The sequence below is a fragment of the Aquila chrysaetos genome, chromosome 11 (genome assembly GCF_900496995.4).
Source record: "Aquila chrysaetos chrysaetos chromosome 11, bAquChr1.4, whole genome shotgun sequence".
NCBI lineage: Eukaryota > Metazoa > Chordata > Aves > Accipitriformes > Accipitridae > Aquila > Aquila chrysaetos.
The window spans coordinates 1,736,769-1,760,495 of NC_044014.1; the positions used below are offsets into that span (position 1 = coordinate 1,736,769).

A 23,727-nucleotide genomic window follows, 5' to 3' on the forward strand; every position below is an offset into this window, starting at 1 on the left:
TTAGTTTTCTAGAATCTGCCAGTTCAAACAAGGCCTCAGGTTTATCTTCACCATTATTAACATTTGCATTACCAAAATAATGCAGCTTCTGTTTCTAGGGAAGAAAAGGCTTAAAGATTACAGTCCAATGTAATTCACACAATAAAGAAAGAAACCCAGAAGTTTATAAGAGTTTATGTATTAGCACATAAAGCTGGAAAAAAGGCTAATCTGGATGTAAGAGGACTCAAAGGCTTGCACCCACACTCAGCGCTAGAATGGATTTGGTGTATGGAATGGGAAGGCAGGCAGTGTGCCCTCTCCTTGCAACGTAATCTTTTGCTTCGAAAGCAGCATCAAGGCAGTAGTTTTTCCAAGGAGCCTGACATAGGAATGGTCACACCATAAAGTAACAGCAGGTCACTTAAACTTTTAAAAAAGAAAAAAAAGGTACGATAGGGCAGGTTTTATGTAGTTCTCTACCATTCGTATCAAATTGCTGTTCAGGACCGACATATTACCATTTTCCTTCACATTTGCCAAGAAAGTCTATTGAAAAGAGTCAGGTATAATGTCAACCTGAAATTAGATTTTCACTTCTCAAGCTCACTGCCCATAAATATGCAGCTGTTACAACTCATGCCACTGGAACCAGGATTACCACTGGTGACAGGGAATCACATTGTGAAGAAATGGAACAGGATAAGAAGAGTGAATATTTTATTTTGTTTTGTCTGGTAATACTTACATCCTTTTGATGCGGAAAGAGAAAAAAAAATTAATCCAAAATACTGTCTTATCTCTGTGCTGTTAAAAAGATGGTCATAAAGCATCCTGAAGAATGTTTACTGTTCTTATTGACACATTAATCATCAAAAACATTTTATCTGAAATCGCAAAAAGCAAAACAGAAATTAATCCAAAATAAAATATTAATACCTCTATTGAGTTACTGTCTTTTCTCAAAGAATATTTCTAAGAAAACAAAAGCATGTAAGTACTTTTGAAGAAAACAAAGGAAAAGTATGATGTAAAACTACATGCTTTCTATAAACAAGTTCCAGTTGACGTAAAGTAAATTGCTACCACGTTGCACAAATAGCCACCCAAGGGAAAGACCTGAAGGCAGTGTGTGACACCATAATAGAGTCACAGGCCAACTAAAAAGAGATTCAACTTTAAGGTTGTTCTCAGACCACCCTAAATCTTCATTGTTCAACAATATGGTTGTTTTTCGATTACTTTTGAAAAGCAGCAAGTGGAGGATGTATTTGAAAGTTTTGATAAAGTCTTCACTCTTTATCTGTTCAATGCTTATTAATTGACTACATTATCAGAGGGCAAAAATAGTTCAGAAACAAACTTTTGGAATAAATTAGAGGTATTTTAACAAAATTCTAAACAAAGTGTATGATCGTGAAGCAAGATCACACCTTTTTATTCATCTTAACAGTTATAGGTTCATCTTAAGAGCAATTCAAAAAGATTTCACAGGCACCGTAAGAAGTATGAGAACCTCAGCTCTGTTTACTGATTGCTGCATCTCCCAGATGATTTAGGATGAGGGAAGAAAGTCTAATTCTATATATTTTCACTGACATTTTAGCCTGACAGAAAACCAGTGGCGTAATCAGAAATTTGTAAGAATAGAAAATCTTTAGGGAAAGCATATTTGGCATTCTATACCATGTTTTGCTGAGTTTCAGTGCTTTTAAAAATTACTGTTCCTTTCAGTCACAAAACAAGGAAAAAACAGTGATTTTTTTTTTCCCATTAAATACTTGTTTCAAAGAAAATAATTTTGCTTAAATTCCAAATTCTTGTGCTAGATCAATAAGTCCCACAGATGGCCCAATTTTATTTTAGATAGAATCACAGAATGATTTAGGTTGGAAAAGACCTTTAAGATGATTGAGTCCAACCATAAACCTAACACTGCCAAGTCCATATCGCGGTTCCTTCCCAAAACATGCACCCTGCAGGATGCTCTTGCAGACTAACACTGAAGTAAAGCCCTGAACAGCACTGGATTTCCACCAACTCTGCCAAGTATTTCAGATCATTAAAAAAAAATCCCATATTAAATAACCTAGAACATTGAGCAAATAGCATATAACCTGCTCGTGCAGCTCTTTCATGAGTAATGAAAAGCATTAGACTGTGTAGAGTGCCATAGGACAGAGCGCTGTGCCATTAATAAGACTAAAATATGTAATTCCACAAACAAATCTATTTTCTAATGGTAAATTCTTTTGCCTTTTAAATTCCCTAGTACCATACAAAATGTGCATTCTGATTGATCTAAGCATTTCTGCTGTATTAAAGACAGGCTTACATTTGTGGAAAAGACTGTAATTTTTGCAATAAGAAAACACGCTGTTACAGTCTGATTAACTCTTGTTTTATTATTTATTGTCCCTATTGTTGGTCCCATTGCCTGACCCATTTTCTGCAAATGAAGCTACTTTGCCGCTGCGAAGGAATTCACCGGAAGATATCATGGCCTATACGCTGTTCGGGTCAACACAATACGGGACAGAGGTTGTGAGTACTCTCTAGTCTGTGGGCCAAAGCTCAATGACACGATTACACTTTAGGAATGACTCATCCTGCTTCAGCTGTAGGACAGATGTAACTTCTGGAAATAAATGTCTTCCTCTGTAGCCTATGTCAACTACAGCTATGTCACATAATTTAAAACCTCATTCTTTAATAAGGTTCACAAGACCTTTTCAAGGTTCATTTGGAAGGTAAAAACAAGGATTGCTGTTAAAAATGTATAGGCCCATTGAGACACAGGAGAACTAAATCTCCCTAACATTAGGCAATATTTCTGGGCATCCCATATGGAGTATTTGGCAGCACGGTCCCAGGGAAACCCGGGGCTTCAATGACTCCAGATTGAACAACAGGCAGCAGGCCAAATTAATCTGGCAAGCCTCCCATAGTGCCCAGTTGATCTACTGCTCACCTCAAGTTGCAAAGAACTTGATTGCAGAGGCGATACCCACATCGGGATGAAAGAAAACCTGAAGACACAGCACACCGCAGTGGCATGGGCGGTCACTCCCGAGTGCCACTCCGGTTTTCCAGCCCTGCCTGAATAAGTCAGTTTACGAAAGAATTGTGTCTTGGTTTTACATTTGCTAATTACCTTATTGTACTGCCCTGCTGAAGTACTGAAATGCATATTCCTTACAGATACAGGTTTTATTCTGCTATATTCAAGCTGGGAAATCCCCATAAAATATTGATGTGTTTTAATGTAATTCTCTTTCTAGCCAGTCCCTGAACCCATGACTTTATATGTGGCAGAAAAGTTACTGGTGCTTAATACTATTTTCCTGAGATGTGCTTAGGGAAAGACGTAACAGTAGAGAGACTATGTAATTCCAATTTGAAGAAATTAAAGTAGCTGGAAGTTGCTAAGCATTCAGGATATATATAAGCTATGTTTTGATACAGAAACAGTATTTATTACAGTGTAAAATAAAAACTAACACGTTTAGACTATGCCTGGGCAGCACCTCTTCCTGTTTTATCTGGTTACATCCTTTATTTATTCTAATATATCATAGGCTATACTTTTGGGACTTTAGTCTGTCCTTTGCTACAAAAGACTTCTTATTATGCACTAATTTGTTGTCTTATTTATACAAAGTGATTAAGAATAAGATGGTTTTATTGATTCTTGCAAAAACAGCTTCTTGGGTGTCTGAACTGGTGAAATTTACTCAACTGTACAAATTAAGAGTGATCCTAGAAAAAACCTCTGGTTAAAGAAATGGCTGCATTCAAAGTCAAATTAAAATTTGTATTAAACCAGATTACTTTTACTGATAAAATTCTTGTAATTTTTAGTATTGTTTTTTTCCCTAGGGGCCTTGACTGTGAGTACTGATGATATGATTAACACATAAGGTTCTCTCCCTCCTTAAAAACCCGTTGTAAAGCAAAGCAGAATTGTTTGCTGTGTAGCCAGAGATATCCAGGGGTAACAACCTGCTTTCACTGAAGCAAAGATGAGATTCAGCACATGTGTGCAACCACATGTTCACACCATTTTTGTTGGTTCGCAGAAGGAGTCTTTATTGTCCCCTTTTATTGTAGGGGGCTTGGGGAGCCTTGAACATGAAGAGAAAAAAAAAGCTTGGGTGTGATAAGAATGTGTGATATGATTATAAAGGGTGAAAATGACAGATTCAGAAGATGAGCATAGAAAACTCATAACAATTAGAGGGTAGGAGCCAGGAAGAGGGCACTGACAATGGTAAGAATGCATAATAGAGTTCTGAAAAAAACCTTTCGTGGTAAGCAAAAACGTGGTCCAGCATTATATTATGACTTTTGGATGCAAGACACAAGGTAAAACGAAAAACACTTTGGTCTGGAAGAATGTATAGGTTTGGGAGGTGAAGAGATTGTGTAGTATTAACACTGCAAAACAAAGAGCAAATATTCTGAAACAAGACAGGAATTCACTTTAAGACATGTCAGGTCTTAGTATAATAGCAGTGGGAAAAGGCTATGACAGGTCACTAGTTTTCTTGATTAAATGTCAGTAAGAGTTGTATACACAGAATAAAACAAAATGAGAGGGAATTTAACAGGGAATCAAATACAGCAAACATGGAAATACTGACATTTTCGTCTAGGAAAATGGTAAAATTAAGGTCCCAGTTGAAGATAAAGATATCAGTTAGCTTTGGACCAAGGATGTAAAAAAGAACGAACATGTCTGTAATTGCAGAGTTCCCACAGTCACGAGTCTTTCCCTAACAGCAGTCAACAAGGTGTGCGAAGAAACAGGTTGGAAGGTGTGACAGGTTTGTGACTGCTAAATCTCTTTACTAAGGGTAAACACGAACACAGCAAAAAACAGGTTTTTTACTGTGAGGGTGGCCAAACTCTGGAGCAGGCTGCCCAGAGAGGCTGTGGAGTCTCCATCCTGGGAGATGCTCAAAACCCCCCAGGACACAGTCCTGGGTAACTGCCTCTAGGGACCCTGCTTGAGCAGGGGCTTGGACTACATCATCTCAAGAGGTCCCTTCCAACCCAAATGATTCTGTGAAATTGTCCTCCTTTTAAATTACCTGGTACTCCATGAAATGATGGAGTTAACAGCAGAGAAAGCATGGAGAAACATTTAGCAAATGAGCTTAATGGAGGAAAGGGAAAAAATTGAGCAAACAGAGAGAAGAATGAGGAGACTTGTGAGTCCTCGGTTTCTCAGGGTACAAGACCACCAAATCTAAGAGTGGGATTTTGGGGCAGTACAAAGTAATTTCTCTGCAAAAAAAGGGCAAACTACTTCAGATAAAAGTCAGAAAAGTCCCAAAATGCGAAGGTCTGTGAATTTAGCAAGTGCAAGTAGAGTTGATAGTCTGTGGATGGCAACAAGCTACCTCTGACAACCAAAATAAATCTCCATTCTTTTGCTGGAGGGTTTTTCTTTTTTGTTGGGTCTCACCTGCAGAAGACAAGGTGCATCCCTAATTGAAAACATAAGACGTTACATTTGGCAGTGTATTCATGTAAACATCAGCATGTCTTTTATTTCTAGCCTCTTAGTTCCCAAGATGTCTTGAAAAGGTTTGTAAATTATATATCCTCTACCTTTGTTACTGAACTCTTAAAAAATCTGGTGATGATAGCATGTGCATTTTTACTTCAGGCCATGCAGCCTTCACAGCATAAGCAATTAATCACTTCACAAAATTACCCTTTTGGATTTGCACGACTATTCTTTGCAACTTACTGAAGTGATCTTTCCTACTCTTTATCGTACTCTTTACAAAGCTAAGCTTTTTCTTACTCAGAAAAATATCCATGGATGGAGAGAACCGATACTCATTGTGTTCACACAGGTACCACTTAACTCCACAGTTTGTATGTCAGATGAGACTTTTCTAATACAACTGCCATTTGCAAAGCTTGCACCTGCAGAAAAGGATCCCCTGCCATACGCTGACACATTTAGATGGATATGTCACAAAATGCATGTTTTTTATAGTGCATCCTATTGTTCTACATGTGAATATAAACGGAAGCCAGTCCACAATGCTAGCTATACTGGCAAGGCACATAAATAGGCTCTGGGGGTGGAATTGGAAGGTGGTTTTGAAATAATTAAATAAATTGATTTGATGTGAATGGATTTGGGTTTGGTTCAAACTCTGAAATGACTTATGCTTCAGATGTTCTGCAAACTGGATTACCCAGATTTAGGGTTATTTTTCTATCAGGCATGTCAAAAGCTAAATTAAAAAAAAAAAAGAAGAATCTGTGGATTATTTTTTTGTGATACGCCCTCAGGCTCAAAGAATATGACAGAGCATATTCCAGAGTAAGTACAACTGGATCCCTGGTGAAGAATAAGCTCTAGAAAGAATGAATGCCAGGGATAGCTTGACAATTTGTGTTCTCTCCTGCAAAATAGCTTGATTTAGCAGAGCAGAAAAGACAAGCAGTATATTACACCCTCCTGACTGAGGATATCGTCCCATGCTGGCCTCAAGACCCAGCAAAAGTAAAATGGAGGACTCTGATTTATTCTGTGACATACAGCGCCAATGAGTGACGAGCACTGTTGAATTCTGCTCAGTCACACCTCCTCCCTTGCATTTTGTTTTCTCCCTTTTGGTAGGAGATAGGGGGTGCAGAAGACACCTTTGCTTCATTAAAGAAGGGAGTCATCCTCTAGAAGAGAATCCTCCGTTGATCATTTTCAGAATGAATCTGAAATGAGTATCTGCCCATTCTGGATTGCCATGCAGTTTGCACAGCCAGCTCTCAGGTCCAAGCTGGCGCTAATGATTTTGGTCTTCTGCTGCCACGGGTGGGAATTTGCAGATGATCCTTGGAAGCTTCTGAATGATTCTGTTTGGCAATTGGATATTTCTGTACTGAAACTCAGGTACGTTCCTGTGACTGAATCTGAAATAATGACGAGCAGCTCACTGCCTGTCATCCCAACAGGAAGGGTGACTTGTAGTAGGCAGTAATAGAACAACACGCAGCAGCCAGGGCAGGAGGACACCAGGTCAGTGCAAGTCCCTGTAATGGTCAATCGCTCGCCTGAACGTCTGTAGGTAGACTTAGGTACCCCGAATCTAAAAGTCATAATCATTATTCTCAGTGCTGCTCAAATTTGCAACTGCTCCCTAATACAGAGTTCTCTGGTGCACTGTCACATGGCATTTAAATGTTTCTTTTAGAGAAGGACAACTTCTGCAAAAAAGGTAGGAGCCACACCAAGGTGTTCTTGTCAATTCTGTGTTCAGTCCTTACTCCTCAGCGCAGCGGGTCGTATTTGAGGAGTGAACCCTGGCTTTTGTAATGCACACGATGCTGGCACAAGTCATTTTCAGGTTGTAATTTCCACGTGGCTTCATATCTTTCCTGGGACTCTGGAGGAGGTTTAGTTCTGTGGGAAAGATCTAATTACAAAATAAGCTGAAATCACTGATGGCAGCAGCCCTGGTCACGTTGTTACCTAAATGGATGAACTGCTCCTGCTGTTCACAAAAAGGTTACGGACACACTTCACAGACAAAACCAGGTCAGGCGGTGGTTTTTCCGACACTTGCTTTAGGCAGCACACAGAGAGAGCAAGCCTTTTTACTCTTCCCTAGGAAGTACCTTTTTTTTTTTCCACCCCATCTACGGTGTCAACTTTAAAGCTCTCTATTTCCAGCCCACACCCTAGTGCAGCCTCAGTCGCACTTTCACGTGGCTTTTGTTCTTTGACGTTTTGGCATTCCTACAGCCAGCAGGCACGGAAATTAGACTGTAAATTGCACGAAGTCACAAACGCATATTTTCTTTTCGGCTTTAATGCCACCAAACCCCGGAGAAATTCGAAGTGAGGAATAAAGCCTGTCGCGCATCCAACACGCTTCCTACCTGGTGCGGGCTGTGGAGAGCAGGGAGCGGGTAAGGTTACCGGCTGTTTGAAGACCGCTCGCAGCCGTCGCCTCGCTTTTCACGCTTTCCTCGCCAATTTCGGGAGCGCTCGGTTAGGAAACCTCGAACTCCTACAGCCGATCGGGATGACCCACCACCACCAGGACCGCTGCAGGCGATGTCCGGCGGTGCCGGCCCTCCCCGCGAGCTCAGGTCACCTCAAGAGGCGGGGAGGCTGACGGAGCAAACCGCCGCCGCTGCCCGGGACCCCGCTAAACGTCCGGCGCCGTAAACGCGGAGCAGCTGCTTAATTAAAAACTTGTTCCCTCGCCCGCCGCAGGGCCCCCAAGATGGCAAACGCGCGGCTGAGGGACGGCCTCCCGCCCCGGGCCCGCCCCGCACGGGCGGGCAGCAGCGCCCGGAGCGGCCGCGGGGCTCGCCCGGGGACGGGAGGTCGAGCCGGGCGCCATGACGGCGCTGCCGTTGCCCGCCCGGGGTCGGCGAGGAGCGTTGCGGGCGCCACACGACCCGGAGCCGGGGGAGCCGGAGCCCGTGAGTTCGGGAACGGGCGGGTCGGGTCGGCCCTCCTCACGGCGGGGAAGGGGGAGCGGCGGGCAGGGCAGCGCCGGGCAGCGCCGGCCGCGGGGAGCGGCTTTGCGCGGGCTTAGCGGGTTCGGCTAGGCCCCGCCGCCAGCCGCCCGCCTCGGCGGGGGAGGCCGCGAGGAGGGAGAGCGGGGCGGCGGCGCTGAGGCGGCGCGGCGGTGCCGGGCCTGCGAGGCGGCCGTCGGGCCCGGGGCCGTGAGGCGGCCGGTGCCCTCTGGCGGCAGCGCGGCGGCGGTGCCGGGAGCGGGAGGAGAAGCGGGAGAGCGGGGCCCGGCGGGAGCGGAGGGAGGCGGCGGAGCCCCTTGGCCTCCCCCGGCCCGGCCCGGCCCGTCGTTCACGGGTCCGGGTGCGGGCGGTGGGTGAGCGCCATCGAGCTGTGGGTCCGCCTGGAGGCAGCGGCTCTGCAAGGCGCGCTCTCGTCACTTTAAGTGGAATTTCACTGGATGAGCTTTTATTTTTTTAATTATTTCTTTCTGGCTGATGCCCTCTTTGCCGGGTGCCGTTATTGACGCTATCTGTTTTCTGCCGCCCTGGCTCCAGGACGTGCCTCACAAGAACGGCGTGCTGAGCACTCGTGCGTTGGGCTTCTGGAATAGTTTTCCATTTCAGCTAAGCTCACACGCGTGTATTTCATCCTAGTAAGTGCCAAGCTGCAAAAGTTAACAGGAGTTCCAAGAAAAACTTATCCTGGTGTTCACGCTCTCCCCACCGTTACTTGACCATCCCTGTTCACGTGGGACACGAGCGAAAACTTGTGTAGTTAGGGGCTAACCGCGTTTATCAGAGAAAGACCGTTTGCAGAGAAGAAGAGGAATGTCTGTTCAGTGAACTTTCTGACCGTGACTGACAAGGTTGCATGGGAAAGAAGGAATTTCTCTTCCTCCTCTTTTTGAGGGTAGAGAGGCAAACGATAGATTGCTTCTGGTTCATGAATTGCAGTTTGTCCACTAAGGCAGGCATTAATAAGCCAGTGGTCTGGAGGCCAGATAAAATTCTTCTGAAACTCCTATGACGGAGAGCAACTCAGAATTGCTGTCGCCGCCTCTGTAGATAGCAGAATACATGAGTCAAGCTCTGCAAGGTAGTTTTAAAAGAGAACTTTCCTTATCAGAGTTCAGAACGTTTTCTACGTGGAATAGCCTAGGCAAGACATTAGAGGGTGGGGTTTTTTCTATAACAGCAGTTGTTATGGTCCAGATTACAACTGAGTCACCATGGCTTAATGCGTTTAAGTGAACAGTTGAGCTGCTGCAGTCACGTGCTTTATCACAGATACAAGGTGAAACACCTACGCTTAACCTTTCTGACTGTTGAGGCGATGCATACTGATCAAATTGTGCTTTCCATCTTCTAGTACCTGCTCACTGTGGTGCAGGGGTTTCTTCGCTAATAACTGACAACTATTTTCTATTTTCAACTTTGGCTTAACAGCATGAGCCCGAGTGGTAATGCATACAGGGTGCTTTCCTTCGTAACTCATACAGTTGTCATGCTGTACAGAGTTTTGTGCATTTAAGGTCTAATATCAGAACATTTGTCACTCTTCTTGTGTTTCTGTCCTTTTGGGTTTTAAGCCATTGCCAGTACTGGGGCTTGAAGTCATTACGAACACTGTAGCCAGCCTTTGCAGAGCTGTTGTCACTGAATCAGCTGCTCAGGAAGGGAGCTCAGAACTCGGCTCTACTAACTGAAGCAAGCAGGGCCAGACTGATCCCTGGGTTTGGGGAAACAACTATTTTGGAGTCTTAATCATCCCCTTATTTGATGCTGCTATCATGCAGTGTCCTGTGCTAGTGGCTGTTGTAACCAGGGAAGATTCCCTACGTTATTTTCTGCTCTCCCTCAGCTCCTACTCTACATTATATGTATGTACATATGATTTCCTTTTGCCTTTTGTACCTTGACATAGTTGTTTGCGTGTATTTCAGAAACTTGCTTTAGGATGGAGCTCATTACTGTCATACTGGTTTTAAGGCATTTGGATTTAAAGGCTAGTAAAGAATAACAGGTTTTCAAGGCTAGAGCTATTCACATGGCATGTTCTGGTTTGAACTGGACTGCAAGCAACGTTTCCCAGAACAAGGACCTGCATGGACTTCACATTCCTGCTTTCCCAAACTGAGCCGTCTGCACCTCTTTCAGTAGGGAGCTGGATCCTAATAACAGGGAGCATCTACACAAGGCCATCATTGTCCTTTCCATAAAGGTATGCAGTGGAGCTAAACTTAGTAAAGCTGGGCTGGCTGGAGACCTGTTTTATACCTATACAACAGTTGTTTGTGAAACACAAAACAGAAGCTAGCCTGGCTTTTAAAAATGTGGTAAACAAAATGGAAACTGCTTGTAATTAACAAATTTATAGGAGATCTTTCAAATCTGACAGCTAAATTAAAAAAAAAAAATTAAAAAAAAGCAAGTGGTATTCCATTGCATTTAAGTTAGTTATTTCAATATAGCTAGTTTTTGCACCAGTTTAATTTCACTGTTCATGAAAAGCAGCATCTGTGAGGCCTTTATCCTTTCAGCACCAGTGAAAATGCATGTTTTTTTCCAGGACTTTGCAGCTGGAAAAGAACGTTACAGAGTATCTTCTCTGCAGAGACCTGTTTTCTACCCATTGTAGGACAGTACCTGATTTGCTGTTGCTTGTCTTAAACTACGTTTCCAAGCTGGATGTAGCATGATCATTCCCTAAAAAAAGTAGTCATTTTGATGAAATCCTTGCTTGCCTTTTTAGCTTGTTGGTCCTTATTAATCACAGGCTCTTTGAATCCTGTGCTGTGTTCTGTGTGCAGACAGGATTGATGTATTGATTGTTTCTTTCCTAAGAGAGAGAATTCCAGAGAGTGAAGTCTTCTCTGAAGCCAGCCTCTGCTAGAAACTTCGACAAATTGTCTTGGCATTGGTATGATAAGTTTGTCAGCCACCTACTCTGTATGCTGAATTCCTGTCACTGATGCTAAGTATCTTAACCCCCCCCCCAAAAACAATACCTTGAATTTATTTTTAATAAGCCAAATTTCTTCTGATGTATGGCAGTATGTCATTTTTTTCTCTTTTCTCCTTCATCTCACACGTCTTGCCACTTACGCTGCTGTATCACTATGCTGTACCTTTTAATAAAGGACGAGTTCTTCAGCAACAAAGAGAAGAGAATGTTTTCCCAGTGGAAGGCGGTCTATCTTTAGAGGACCTTCTCAGACTTTTTGTTATTATATTATTCACTTTCTTAGTACAACACATATTTCACTTTTTGATTTACTTCCCATCCAAATATCCTGTATTCCTTGATAGTGTTCTCGTTTCAACTGTTTTCCACTGAGGTTCCTGTTGTATTGATCCATTTTTGCATAACATATTCAAATTTTAAATTTAGTTTCCATGCTTCAATAGCCTGTTAGTTCTGTGGCAACACATCTTCTGCCTGTGAAATCATATGCTTGTGAAAGAGATCGAGTATTGTTATTCCTTAAACAAAGTTTGTTCAGAAAGGCATCAGAAAAAAATTTCAAAAGCATCTGTATCTCTTTGGAGAGTCAGACCCTGAAACATCTGTGTCAGTTTTGAAATTTCCCATTATTCTGTTAATTTGCTGTTACAATTTCAAGGAGCCCCTGGGATTTAGGTAGTCCTCCCGTTGCATGGGATAGCAGTCACAGGCCAAGGATACTCTTCTTAAAGTTTTCAATCGGTGTCTTCCAGAGACTTGCATCTTAACCTTACCAGTTCCTAACCTTGTTCCCACAGAGTAGTAAAGCAGTGTTTCTGGGGACCGCTGATCTTGTGTTGGGTCGCTGGGCACTGTGAGAAAGACATCCCTGGTTAGGCCAGCACTGTCTCCGGAGGTGGATGCCTTTGATTCGCAGGACATCCAAATGTCATTCGGTACTAGATAACAGCTCAGGTTAGAGCTTCAAAGCGTGAAGTTAATTGATTATGTAGCAATGGAAAGCTGCAAAAACATGACACTATTCAGAGAGAGATACAAAAATCATTACAAAATATGTCTTCATAGCTGTCTGACTTGGCTTCAGGGTTTTCCTTCCGTTTCCTTGATGTAATTAGTCATTTCACACAACTTCCCATGATCCGCTCCTTTGATAAATGCCATCTTAAATTATACATTAATGGAGGGTGAAGTATGCTCTCTTCCCAGTGGCATTTTATCCCCAGTTCATGCAACTGAGGCACAGAGACATTTAGTGAGATCTGCAGATTTCCATGCTCATCCAGCATGAGATGCAGTGTTAAGTACAAAATTCTGGTGTTCTGGCCTCATGTCTGGTAGTCCACATTTTACTAACTTACTGTTCTTCCAAATGAATGTGAGATCCCTATCAGTCATAAACAATAAAATCCTGAAAACTGGTATTCAATGGCCTATGCCTTGTGAAGACCTGTAAATATTGCTTTTGATTCTTTCAGAAGCGAGCATGCAAGCCGTTAGAAACCATTCCAAATGAGGCCGATGCTCGCCTCATTGACTGTGCCATGGAGCTGGATTCTAAACAGAAAATCTCCGCTGACTGTGATCCCTGGGCTACAAAGACAAAGCAAAATTCAATGGTATGTTTACGCTGTCAACAACATCTATCTTTTAGGAGAACACATTTAAAATACATTTTATAATAAAATTGCAAATAATTGCCCCCCCCCCTTTTTTTTGATGGCGTTGTATATGTTTTTGTTCATTAGATTTTTGAAAACCATGGAAGCAGAGGTACTGCCCAGCCTTGCCCAAGATGTATTGCTGGAGAATCTGTAAGTATATTAACCTTCTTTCTGTGACATAAAAGATAGACTTGTTCTTAAGTATTAGATCCATAAAACATAAAGTTAATAAAAACCGCAATTACATTTCTCAGGAATAAAGCATGTAAATAAAAGAAGGCAGATTGATTTAGCATTTCTGAGGTACGCAGCAGAGCACAAACTAATATGTTTCCAGCAGCAGTTGGAAAATATGGAGACTGTGAACACATTTTTCAAATTCACTCTAAAAAGCAGAGTTTAGGAAGTAACTGAAGCAAACACTAACATACAACTTCCTCTACCCCATTTTTATATTGTCCTTGATTTACTGGATCATACTAAAATATTCAGGAATCCCATTCTATCTCCTATTTTTTCCTCTAATTGGATACTTCCTTTCCAACGAGTAGACATAGCCTAAAATATTACACTGTAGACATACAAGAGCTAGTTTTAAACAAGTTAGCTAAAGAACCAGGAGCAATTGGAGCTCGGCATAGACAACTTGACTTTTCTGAAAAACAGTGCAAGTATTTGGACAGCTGAATAATGCTGACTTCTGAGCTGATTCAGATAGGCTCCTCTTGGTGTCCAAAGCAAGCTGTTTAAAACCCGTATTTTTTTTTTTATGTAGGCTGTAGTCACAGCTGTGACTTGGCACCGTGTAGTATGCCATAATATTGCAGCAGTAGCAGTAGAATCTCCCACTAACAGATGACTGTGATCTTAACCACTCTCTTTTTAGCCCTGGATAGAAGGCCAAAACCCTCAAGAGATAACGGCTAGTAATAGTGAAAGAGGTTATGGTATTCCTACAGTTTAGTTTTATACGGAAATTGTCTAACCAAAGTTTAGGAAGTTTCTTAAATGTATGGGAGCTACTCTTGACTTCTGTTTGCATCCTCTGCATCCTTTTGAACCATCATACAGGATTCCTTACAAAGCCAAAAATGAGGAGAGGTGTGGGGGAATGCCACGCATTTCTTCAGAAAGGCTGAGTGTTTGTAGCAAAATCTTTGATTTGATGGAATGAATGGCAAAGTTTCCATTGAATGCTGTGCGGCTGAGGTTGCTGTCATAAGTCAGGAGCTGTGACTGAAAAGACATTTACTGTGTTAACTTATTGCTGCTCATCTTTAAAAATAAAATAGAAACCAGATCCAGGGCTGCCTTTAGGAATACGGAAACCAGTATGACCACATATGTGGATTACCAAGTTTGAACTTTCCAGATATGTTACCGTCTTTGGGGGCATGGAGAACATCTCGGGGATTAAAAACCAAAAAAGAAAAGAACATCTTGTAATTAAAACCCAAATTGGCACATTAGGAAGTCAATTTTGTTGTATTCCAGAATTACAGTGACAACATTAGAGTTTGTAAAAATCTTCTATATCAGTGACCACTTAATTTTGGAAGATTATGACTGAGTACAAATACCGTAATTCCAGATAACACCATTTCTGTTTTAAGTCAGATTAGCCTGACATTTTTTTCCTATGGCCTAGTAATGAACTTGATAAAATCCAGATAACTTGAGGAGTCAACATTCATCTCTTCCACAAACATTTATGTATTGAAGTTTGGTTATAATGGATGACCTATTCACTTTTAAATGCTTTTCAGCTACAGCTGTAAGAAACAAGGAAAACAACTTGCTAACTTTACTCAGTGAGAACCGGAATCTCAAAACTTAAAGAATTTTTCTACTTGACTGTCCCTCTGTGCTTTCAATATAGAAACTCAAGGTAGTGTTATAAAAATCTGGAGTCCTTGTAGAGCTACTTAGTAGGCTTCTTGCTAAATTAGCCTCATATTGTTGAGCTGAAATAGAAAATGCTTTGCTCAAGGCAGGATGATTTTAAATATGACTGATTTGAAGCGTGATTCTGATTTCCATGATGTACCCTGTAGTGGGGGAAAAAGTTTACTCATCTGTGTTGCAAAATGTCAAATATAAATTAAAGTTTAAGGAGTAACATACGATGTTTGGTAATGGAATCGTGAAGTTAGCATATATATTCAGTTCTCCATTATTTGAGTCATGGGACTGGAACAATCTGGATGAAAGAAAAATATGGCTACTCTTGCACAGGTATCATGCTCTTGCAGAGAGGAGGGACATTTCTGCTCCCAGTTCCTGTTAGGAGAGTTTGCTAGTTTGGACATAATGCCACACAAATACAGGACTAGAGCAGCCAGAATTGTGTTCTGGTATAGCTGAATTTATGTCGTGTTAAGCTAGCATAATCACCATGATGTAAACGGGCTTGTGTGAGTGTCCTTGCATTCACAGCATGATTCATGTGTAACCTCTCTACCTGTCAGTGATGCACTGATTGTATAGATTTGTTAACTGTGTCCTCTTTGGATAATCAGTTATTTGTGCCCAGCGACATAACAGATAATACAGTTATACTTCAATAAATTTGGTAGGAATTATACTAGTAAATTTTCTCCATTCTTAAAATAATAAAAAGCTTATACTAAGAGTATAATGTCTAGTAAGCCAGTAAGAACTCAGAAAACTTTCTTCAGTTAAAATTTCACTTCAGGAAAACCAGACTGTCACAGTGATTAACATGTATCATGGAAGTCCTTCAGAACAGCTGAAATGAACAGAAGGGAGGAGCCTACAGATAGCAAGATAAAGAACGTTGTAATTTTTTTCATAATCAATAATAATGTTAAAATCCTATAAGAAGCTTTATTCTACTGATGGTAGGGAAATTCAAATAAATTAAAACATCCAAACTGGAACAAGTGAAACACAAAGCATATTGGACTGAGAAAATTTTTCATTGTTGTGGGTAGTCTTATCAGGATTGTATTTTGCATCAGGAAGTCCTAATACTTTAGCTAATCAGTCATGTGAGGAACTTGACTAACATCAGCCTTCCTGAACACATCTAATTCTGTGTCACTACTGTAAGTGCTGTGAACTTCAAATTGTATTTGAAGGCAGTATCACTATTAGGTTTGCTTTCTTAACCTTTAGAACTCTTTTGATACATTTAATGACTACCACATGTTTCAGAAGGAATAATAGATGTGTATTAAACCACAATTTGAGAAAAGAGTACTACTATAGCTGCATTTTTTGTAAGCTTTCTTTGGACTAATATGTTACTGACTATTTAGGTAGGGGCTTAGAAGAAGAGGAAGAAGTGGTGTTAACTAGAAGGAAATTAGGTAGGATTTCAGGGCGGGAAGAACACCACCATCATTCTTGAGATTTTTCTGTGTTACATGATAACTAGAGGTACTGCTTTTTTTGTGCTAAAGTATTACTGTGAGCACATTCTTTAAAAAAATACTATGTGATATAAATAAATGCAGACTTGAGTTTAAAATAAAAGTTGCCAACCAGAAAGTAAATTTCTCTTCTATCCTCAAAATCTTTAAACATTTAATGGTAGAATAGAATAAGGTATACAAGTATGATGCTAAAATTGTCTATATTCTCTATGGGTATATTTTAACTTCATGTGCAAAACTAGTATCATAACTCAGTCATGCTCCTTATATAGATTACACTGAATGGTCCCTTTACTGTCCAAACTTTTTAGTTGTCCACTAGTCCTTCAGGGAAAAAAAGGGGAAGATTTGTGATGCGGTTAGTGGAGCTGACAGTTTCTTTTAAAATAAAGTTTGAAAACATATACTGAGGAAAAGACTTCAGTTTTTGATGAGATAATTCTTAGTGACATGAAATTTTGTCATTTCAGGGACACTTCAGTCATATCCTGGGCTTCTAGAAATTGAGAGACGGCAAGTCAGCAGCACTGCTTTTCTGTTTACATTTTAAACATGCACCTGTGAACCCTGTACAGCTGGATATCTGTACATTCACTCACGGCGTGGATTTGTGTGTGGTATTCAGCATATAGCAGTTTGCTGTATGTGTTACTCTTTTAGTGCACAATGATGGATATCATTGTTTTTACACTTGAAAAAATGCTTCTGCTTTTAAGGTAGCTCGATATATGTTTAAAAAAAATTTTGATTTAATGTTTTAGGCTAGTTAAGTTGATCTGGCCTTTGTCCCAGTCTTCACCTTGGACTGGGCCAAAGGTCATGTTGATACAAGAGATTTTCCTGTCTCTCTTGGGCACTTTCTCTGATACTCTTGGAAAATGGTCCTTGCATTTACATGTGTACAGGGCCTGCAGTTTTAGCTCAGCCCTATGTATGCACGCAGAAATGGGAGGACAGAAGTGTCTTCATTTTTAGATGGCTATTCAGCTTTGCAGCTGTGAAGTCCAGTAAAAATCCTGTTGAAACTTACGTTTAAATCCAAACTATGCATCCAATTCAGGTATCTTACACGTTGTACTTCTAGTTTGTTTATAACAAGCAGTTGTGAATGTGGCACGTAAGTATCTAATAGAAAAAAGAGTATTATTTGAACAACCCTCTATAAAGCGAAGATGAATAGTAATTCAGCTCTGTGGAGTCCTCAAAAAGTTGTTAAGATACCATCTGACACTCCCTCACTCTGTCTTTCCAGTTATTGTGATATTAGAACAAATCTGTTTAAAAAGTCTTGAAGTTGTCATCCAACATAATTTTATTGGTTTGTCACAAATAATTTCATCTACATTTTGCCAGTATGTAGGACTATATAATTTTTAAACACATTCAGATTTTTAGACTCTTAGGTAGCTGAGTTGTGCTATTTGGGTGTGACACTTCACTGGCTGCTCTGGTTTAGGCAGAAGGGTCCTGAAAGCTCAGAACTGAATGGCAGCATGTTAACCCTCTGCACTGGAGGGAAATTGCTGTGACCTGCCAAAGTTCACAAAGCAAGCAATCTCCACTGTCTGGAGAACTGCGGAGCTATAACTGTGCCCTGCTGCCACTCAGCTCTCAGGCAGAGTTCAACCCAAAACAGATACGGCAGGCATAACAGCATTTGGCCTCTCCTGTTCTGAGAGCAGCCAGTAGCCAGTTTAAATTAAAATGGTAGCTCCGAAGTTGCAAAAATCTAGTGACAGGCTTTTAAAGGTTAGTTTCCCAGTGGGGTTTATCAGACTGCAAAATCCTTAGACAAAGGTTTTTCGGAGTCCTAGAATGCTTCCCATATTGTGTGTGGAGTTGTAGCTGGCACTGAGTTGACTGCTATTAAGAAGATTCTTCCTAAATATATGACTATCATATAAATACTGAATTCAGTTAAGTAATAGATAAGGAAATAAGTCTATAAAGCAGACCTGCACTAAATTGGCATACAGACTGTTTGGTTAGGAAAGAATAAGTTTCCTCCAAGCCAATATAAATTTTAGTTACATCGAAAATAAGTATTTTCAAAGAGAAATTTTTCAGACACTTCAAAATTTTCTTCAATCACAAGAACAGTACAATCCCTTAAAAGATCAAATCTCCAAGAAACACAGCGGTTTTAAAAATTGTATTGTCCCTGTCACCTTGAAGATCTGAAACTCATCTTGAATCCTCCCACTCCCAATGCAGGTTGATGCAAGCAATAGTATCTATCCAAGCTAGAAGGGAACACATCCTCACTTGAAATGACAGTACGATTAGCAAATTCCTGCATACTGATATCAGAGTTTATCTATTAGTGCAAAATAAAAAACAAAAATGTTTTCTAAAGACTGAAATTACATATTTGTTACCAAGATAACTAGATCATATTTTGTGGGCAGTTCATTTTTACAACATTTTCCAACCCTTGTTTTTTAAAAATCCTGCTAACAATGGCAGTCAAAAAAAAGATGGCTAAGCATCAGTCCCTGTGCTGTAAAAGTTGAAATAAAGTAAAAGGCTAAAAGGTATCTGAAAGTTTAGTTACTGCAAAATTACTCAAAACCTGTTATGCTTTATCAAGTAAAATGTATGACAAGTAATGATTAGTAGAACAGTGTATGGTCAAAATTTAGGGTATCCAAAGAGGACACTATCAAAAGTAGACTTGGACTCCGTGACGGAAGAGTTTTTTGCTAGAATATATTCGAGTAAAGTAGTATGCCATCATGTTTAAAACACGGAGGATATGTCTATGGATTATCAAACCAAAAGGGTGCTTTTCATTTAAATAATTCAAATTTTATCATGTTAAGAATTCACAGATACTACTGCATATATTTCTTCCATTTGCTTTAAACTTAACTGTATTTTAGTGTGGTATGGAATATGGTAAAACTGAGAAACAACTAGTTTTCCTTATGGTCCTCATAGGTTTTGTGCCATGTTCTTTTTAATTCTTCTCCTTTTAGAATAAACATTACTTGGTTTTTGTAAAATCTTATCGTACATAAGTCACAGGACTGGTCATAGTTCGTGGCTGCATTACAGAAGCTGATGAACTCATACTAGTGTTCGATTTTAATGTAATTTTTTCATATCAGTCTTCCCATTGTTACTGTACACTGTGTAGGTATTTTATTACGCTCTCCACCCTGAGTCTCAGGACTGTCCTTGGAGATTACTGCATCTATACAGCTGAAGAAAATAGGAGAAGTTTATCCTATTTTTCACTCTGTTACCTGCAGTGTGAACATGGGCCTGTTGTGCTTTCTCTACACTGTTAAAAATGTAATACTGCAGTTTACATCAAGTCTAACTGATTAGTAGTTATGTTATTTACATGTACACTTTGAACATCTAAATGCTATGCTATAGAAACTAAACTTGAGTAAAATGGTCACAAGTAGGGTTCTTTTTGTTTAACTGTAGCTTTTTGCATTCTCCAGGAACACAATATAGGATATGTCAGATCGATTCCATAATAATATTTAAATAAAAAAAGAACCACCTCTGTTCCCCTACCAATTTAATCTGTTTTGAGAATGAACTCTAAAAAGGGGTGTAGAAACAGATTAGCTAGTGGAAGGTTAACTCCCCTCATTTTCAGCCTATCCCAATTACCACTTTCACGTAGTTATACTGTTGTCAATAAAATACACTAGAATAGAAGAGGAATGAAAAACACTTGGTAGTTACCATCTCTGCTGCATCATAACACAATTTGTAATGGAAGAGTGAGTATTAAAAAAAAAGGTTTTGATACAGAAATGTGATGCCTTTCTTCCTTAGCAGATTTCTATGAAAACCTGTCTGTATCTTTCTATTCCTTCAGAGTTGATAAGTGTTTTAATTTTTGCATCCCTAACATTTCAGTGTCCAGGATAATCTTCCCTAGTTATTTAACTGCAAAAGCACCAGACTGGGTCAAATGGGAACACCTAGTTCGATATCCTATATGCTCTAGTGACTAGTAGCAGGCAGACGCATGGGAAGAGTCCAAGAAACAGGACACGTGCTGCATGGAAAGACTTTTTACAAATACAGAACCAGTGTTTTATATCAGGTTTTGTTGTGGGCGTCCTTTCTTGCCTCATAGCTAAGCTTTGAACATCAAATATCACAGAAATTATGAAAAAGTCAATAGTTTCCTACAGTATTTTTTTCTTTGCTATTGTTTATTGATATAAAAAATGTATTGGCTATCAGGAGAATGTTAAACTTGACTTTGCTCTTTTTATTAAGCATTGGAATCTTCAATATTTAAGAAGTCGTTCCTGTATGACTAGAATTCAAGTGTGTGTGTATACTCACACTTAATTTGCACAGTGTAGGGATACTCTTCCTACTATTTGTCAAAAATAGCAGCTCCCTCCTTTCTGTTTTTCTTGAGTTGGCTTACAATATAAAAAAAAAAAAAAACAGAAACCTTTGGGAGCTGTAGTTCAAGGCAGGAGGCAGAAGGGTAACTGCCCTGTACCTTTTTATTAGTGTTCTACATTCCTCCGTGTTGCGGGAGGCTGTTAAGTCCTAACAAAAACTTGAACAGATTTTTACTTACATTTCTGGTAATGCTACTGCTGATAAATAAAGTATTCTGGCTAGATGTACATTTCAGTTATATTCTGTCTGAAGGATCTCACAGTGAAATAACTGGTGTTGCTCACTTTGTGAGCCGGGGTTTACGTCCAAGGGTTCATTGCTTTGCGGGGCAGAGCAGCACCTGCTGCGGGTGGCTGTGCCTGCTTCCCTGCAAAACGGCTGCTGGTCTTACTCGTTCTGAAGTGGTAGCTGACCTCACCAGCTGACTAGAAACGTGTTTAGCTGCTTAGGAACATCATTGTTATCCCTGATCTTTTCACAAGTGAGAATGCGTACATTTCTGGATAAACTTTCAAGTGAATCTTTCAGCTAGGATGTGATTCCTTACTCCATGCTTTCTCATGGGGCTAGGAATGCATTTATAAATCAGCCAGTATGAAAACAAATTGTAGTTTAATAGTTTAATATATTGAAGGCTTATAACAATGGTATTATTTTAAATAGATGTACTGTGATTGTAATTTGTTTCAGGATTTGTCAGTCAGAATCATAAAGCTATTGTGATAGGTACAGATGAATGCTGTATGGGTTGGGACAGGTGAATATTTCTTTAAAGCAGATTTGTGTCAAATCTGCAGTGGAACCACAAAATTATTTTTGTAAGACTTTTCTTCACCTTGTATAACTATGAAATTTTGTTTTATTGATAAAAATTATATACTCTATATTTCCTAATGCTGTGGTTTGTACACAAAATCACGTGAGTGATACTGTATTTACATGTATATAGTAAAATAGGCATATGGTCTGTTTTTAATTCAGGTTAAAATGATATAATCTAATATTTTTAACTTTGTATTTTGTAAATTGTTACTTACAAAAGCAGAAGCATTAAACACCACTGTGGCTACAGTATGAAACCGACTGGTTTTGTTATTCCATTAATAATTGAATTGCATTCTGCAGACACTAAGGTATAAAGGTAAATAAAAACTGTTTGTAGTTTGTATTATATACAGTTTCATTTGTGCGGTATAGCCCACACAGTGTTTCCCCCTCATGGGCCAGATGTATGAATGATATGCAGAATCAATATTTTGAAACAAAGTAATTCCTCTACAGGTTTGGTTTAATAGAGAGTTAAACATTAATATTTTTCAACTGATCCCTCTCCATCTGTGTCTCCAGATTTTGTTTTTCCTCACCTAGTTGGAATACCTGAGGATCAGACCTGAGTTCCTGTGGATTTCAGTAGAAACATAGGTGTCTAGATACCTTCCTGAATCTAAACTGTGAGCTCCTTAAACTATCGCTTTATTTGGATTATAATTTTGCTTCATAGCAGTGTGGTTTTGAAGCGAATCCCCCAACCACTGCCACTTGCTGCGCGTCCCTACAGCTGGTCGCGCAGTTTCAGTGCACGCGAAATGGTTTCTTTCAAAAGGAGTCTGCCCTGGGACCTCCGCTCCAGCTGCACGTCAGGTTCTCCCCATGGGAGTCTGAACCTCAGGCAGCTCCTGCTCAGTGCGGCAGACTAAGTTTAGTCCAGCGTAAAACCTCCAAACCATGTGCGGCGTAGGTGTAGGGGCCTTAACAGGAGCTGCTGCGGTAGACTGCTCGCCTACCGGATCCAACTGCGTGCTGGTGTGCTCCTAAGCTCGGTTGTTCTCCTCTTCTTAACCCAAAAGAGAGTCCATTGCCTTGTGCTCTGAAGGTCTGCTGTTGCAGGGTACAGGGCAATCACTGCCCGAACCCTTCCTGAGACTCAGGACGGCTGGAAAACCACAGACAGGGTGCATGCTGCCCTTCAAAGCCCTTGCCTTAACTTGCCATTTCTGCAAAAATCTTCAAAAAATAAAGTGAAACTTGTTTGATAAGTAAGTACATGTTAACTTGCTTGCTTGCATTGATTTCTTTCTGGAGAAAACAGGTTTTAACTGTCTGCCTTGGAAAAGTCTAACCTGGGCCACGCAGGACAGGCTAACGGTCCTGGAGCAGGAACCATGGACCTCAGGAACAGCAGTATTGAAACAAAGGACTGGGGGAGGATAAAGGCATCATTTTTTGCTTACTTTTTTTTTTTTCTTCTTTTGTCACCTATTCTTACATGTATTGAGGGTGAAGTAACTTTGTCTATATATAGATGAACAGGATTTTGGCTGGTTAGCATTGTACATACATTTTGTATAAAGGTAAGCAGATGAAGCACAAGATGAGAATTAATCCTGGTTTGATGCCTGGAGTAGCAAGAAGCACAAGAGTGAATGTGAAAGGGGTTGCATAAATGTAATATTGATGAAAATAATAAATATACTATGTTACGTAAAATTTTTGTACTAGGTTTAGTTGCTTTAGACTATGGTACTAGCATTCGCTTAACTATTCATTTGATGATAATTACACGTCGACTTGTCATCTTGACTGCCAAAAAAAGATGGAAAAACAAAATTTTGAGTTTAGTATGTGGGGTTTAAAGGTAGTCTGTATATGACTAACCACAAAGACAAGAAATTTATACAACATACATGTTGAAAATAATATATTTAAAATTAGTGGTGTTTATGTCTAAATTAGTTGGGAAAACTGTATACATATTAAAACCTCAGCAGCCCTCCTGAGAACCCCATACAGTGCTTCCTGGGAAAATAATACGATATCCTGTATTAGCAGATTAATAGTCACA

At 40.1% G+C, this 23,727-nt stretch overlaps 1 protein-coding gene and 1 long non-coding RNA gene across 3 annotated transcripts; one reads left to right on the forward strand and one right to left on the reverse strand.

Moving 5' to 3' along the window:
- Window positions 1-682: 682 nt before the first annotated feature.
- Window positions 683-8,185, reverse strand: LOC115348156. 2 transcript variants are annotated; one of them, XR_003925757.1, is made up of 2 exons: window positions 7,885-8,185; window positions 683-7,405 (listed from the first exon to the last, which is right to left on the reverse strand). It is a non-coding gene; the product is annotated as an uncharacterized LOC115348156 (long non-coding RNA). The 2 variants fall into 2 exon arrangements; XR_005933545.1 differs by having other exon boundaries at window positions 683-7,418.
- Window positions 8,186-8,331: 146 nt separating this feature from the next.
- Window positions 8,332-21,959, forward strand: C11H10orf143 (chromosome 11 C10orf143 homolog). Its single transcript, XM_030030315.2, has 4 exons — window positions 8,332-8,436; window positions 12,913-13,053; window positions 13,183-13,248; window positions 16,967-21,959. The coding sequence occupies exons 1-4, from the start codon at window positions 8,353-8,355 to the stop codon at window positions 16,994-16,996; spliced, it is 321 nt and encodes a 106-aa protein (XP_029886175.1). The 5' UTR covers window positions 8,332-8,352; the 3' UTR covers window positions 16,997-21,959.
- Window positions 21,960-23,727: the final 1,768 nt, after the last annotated feature.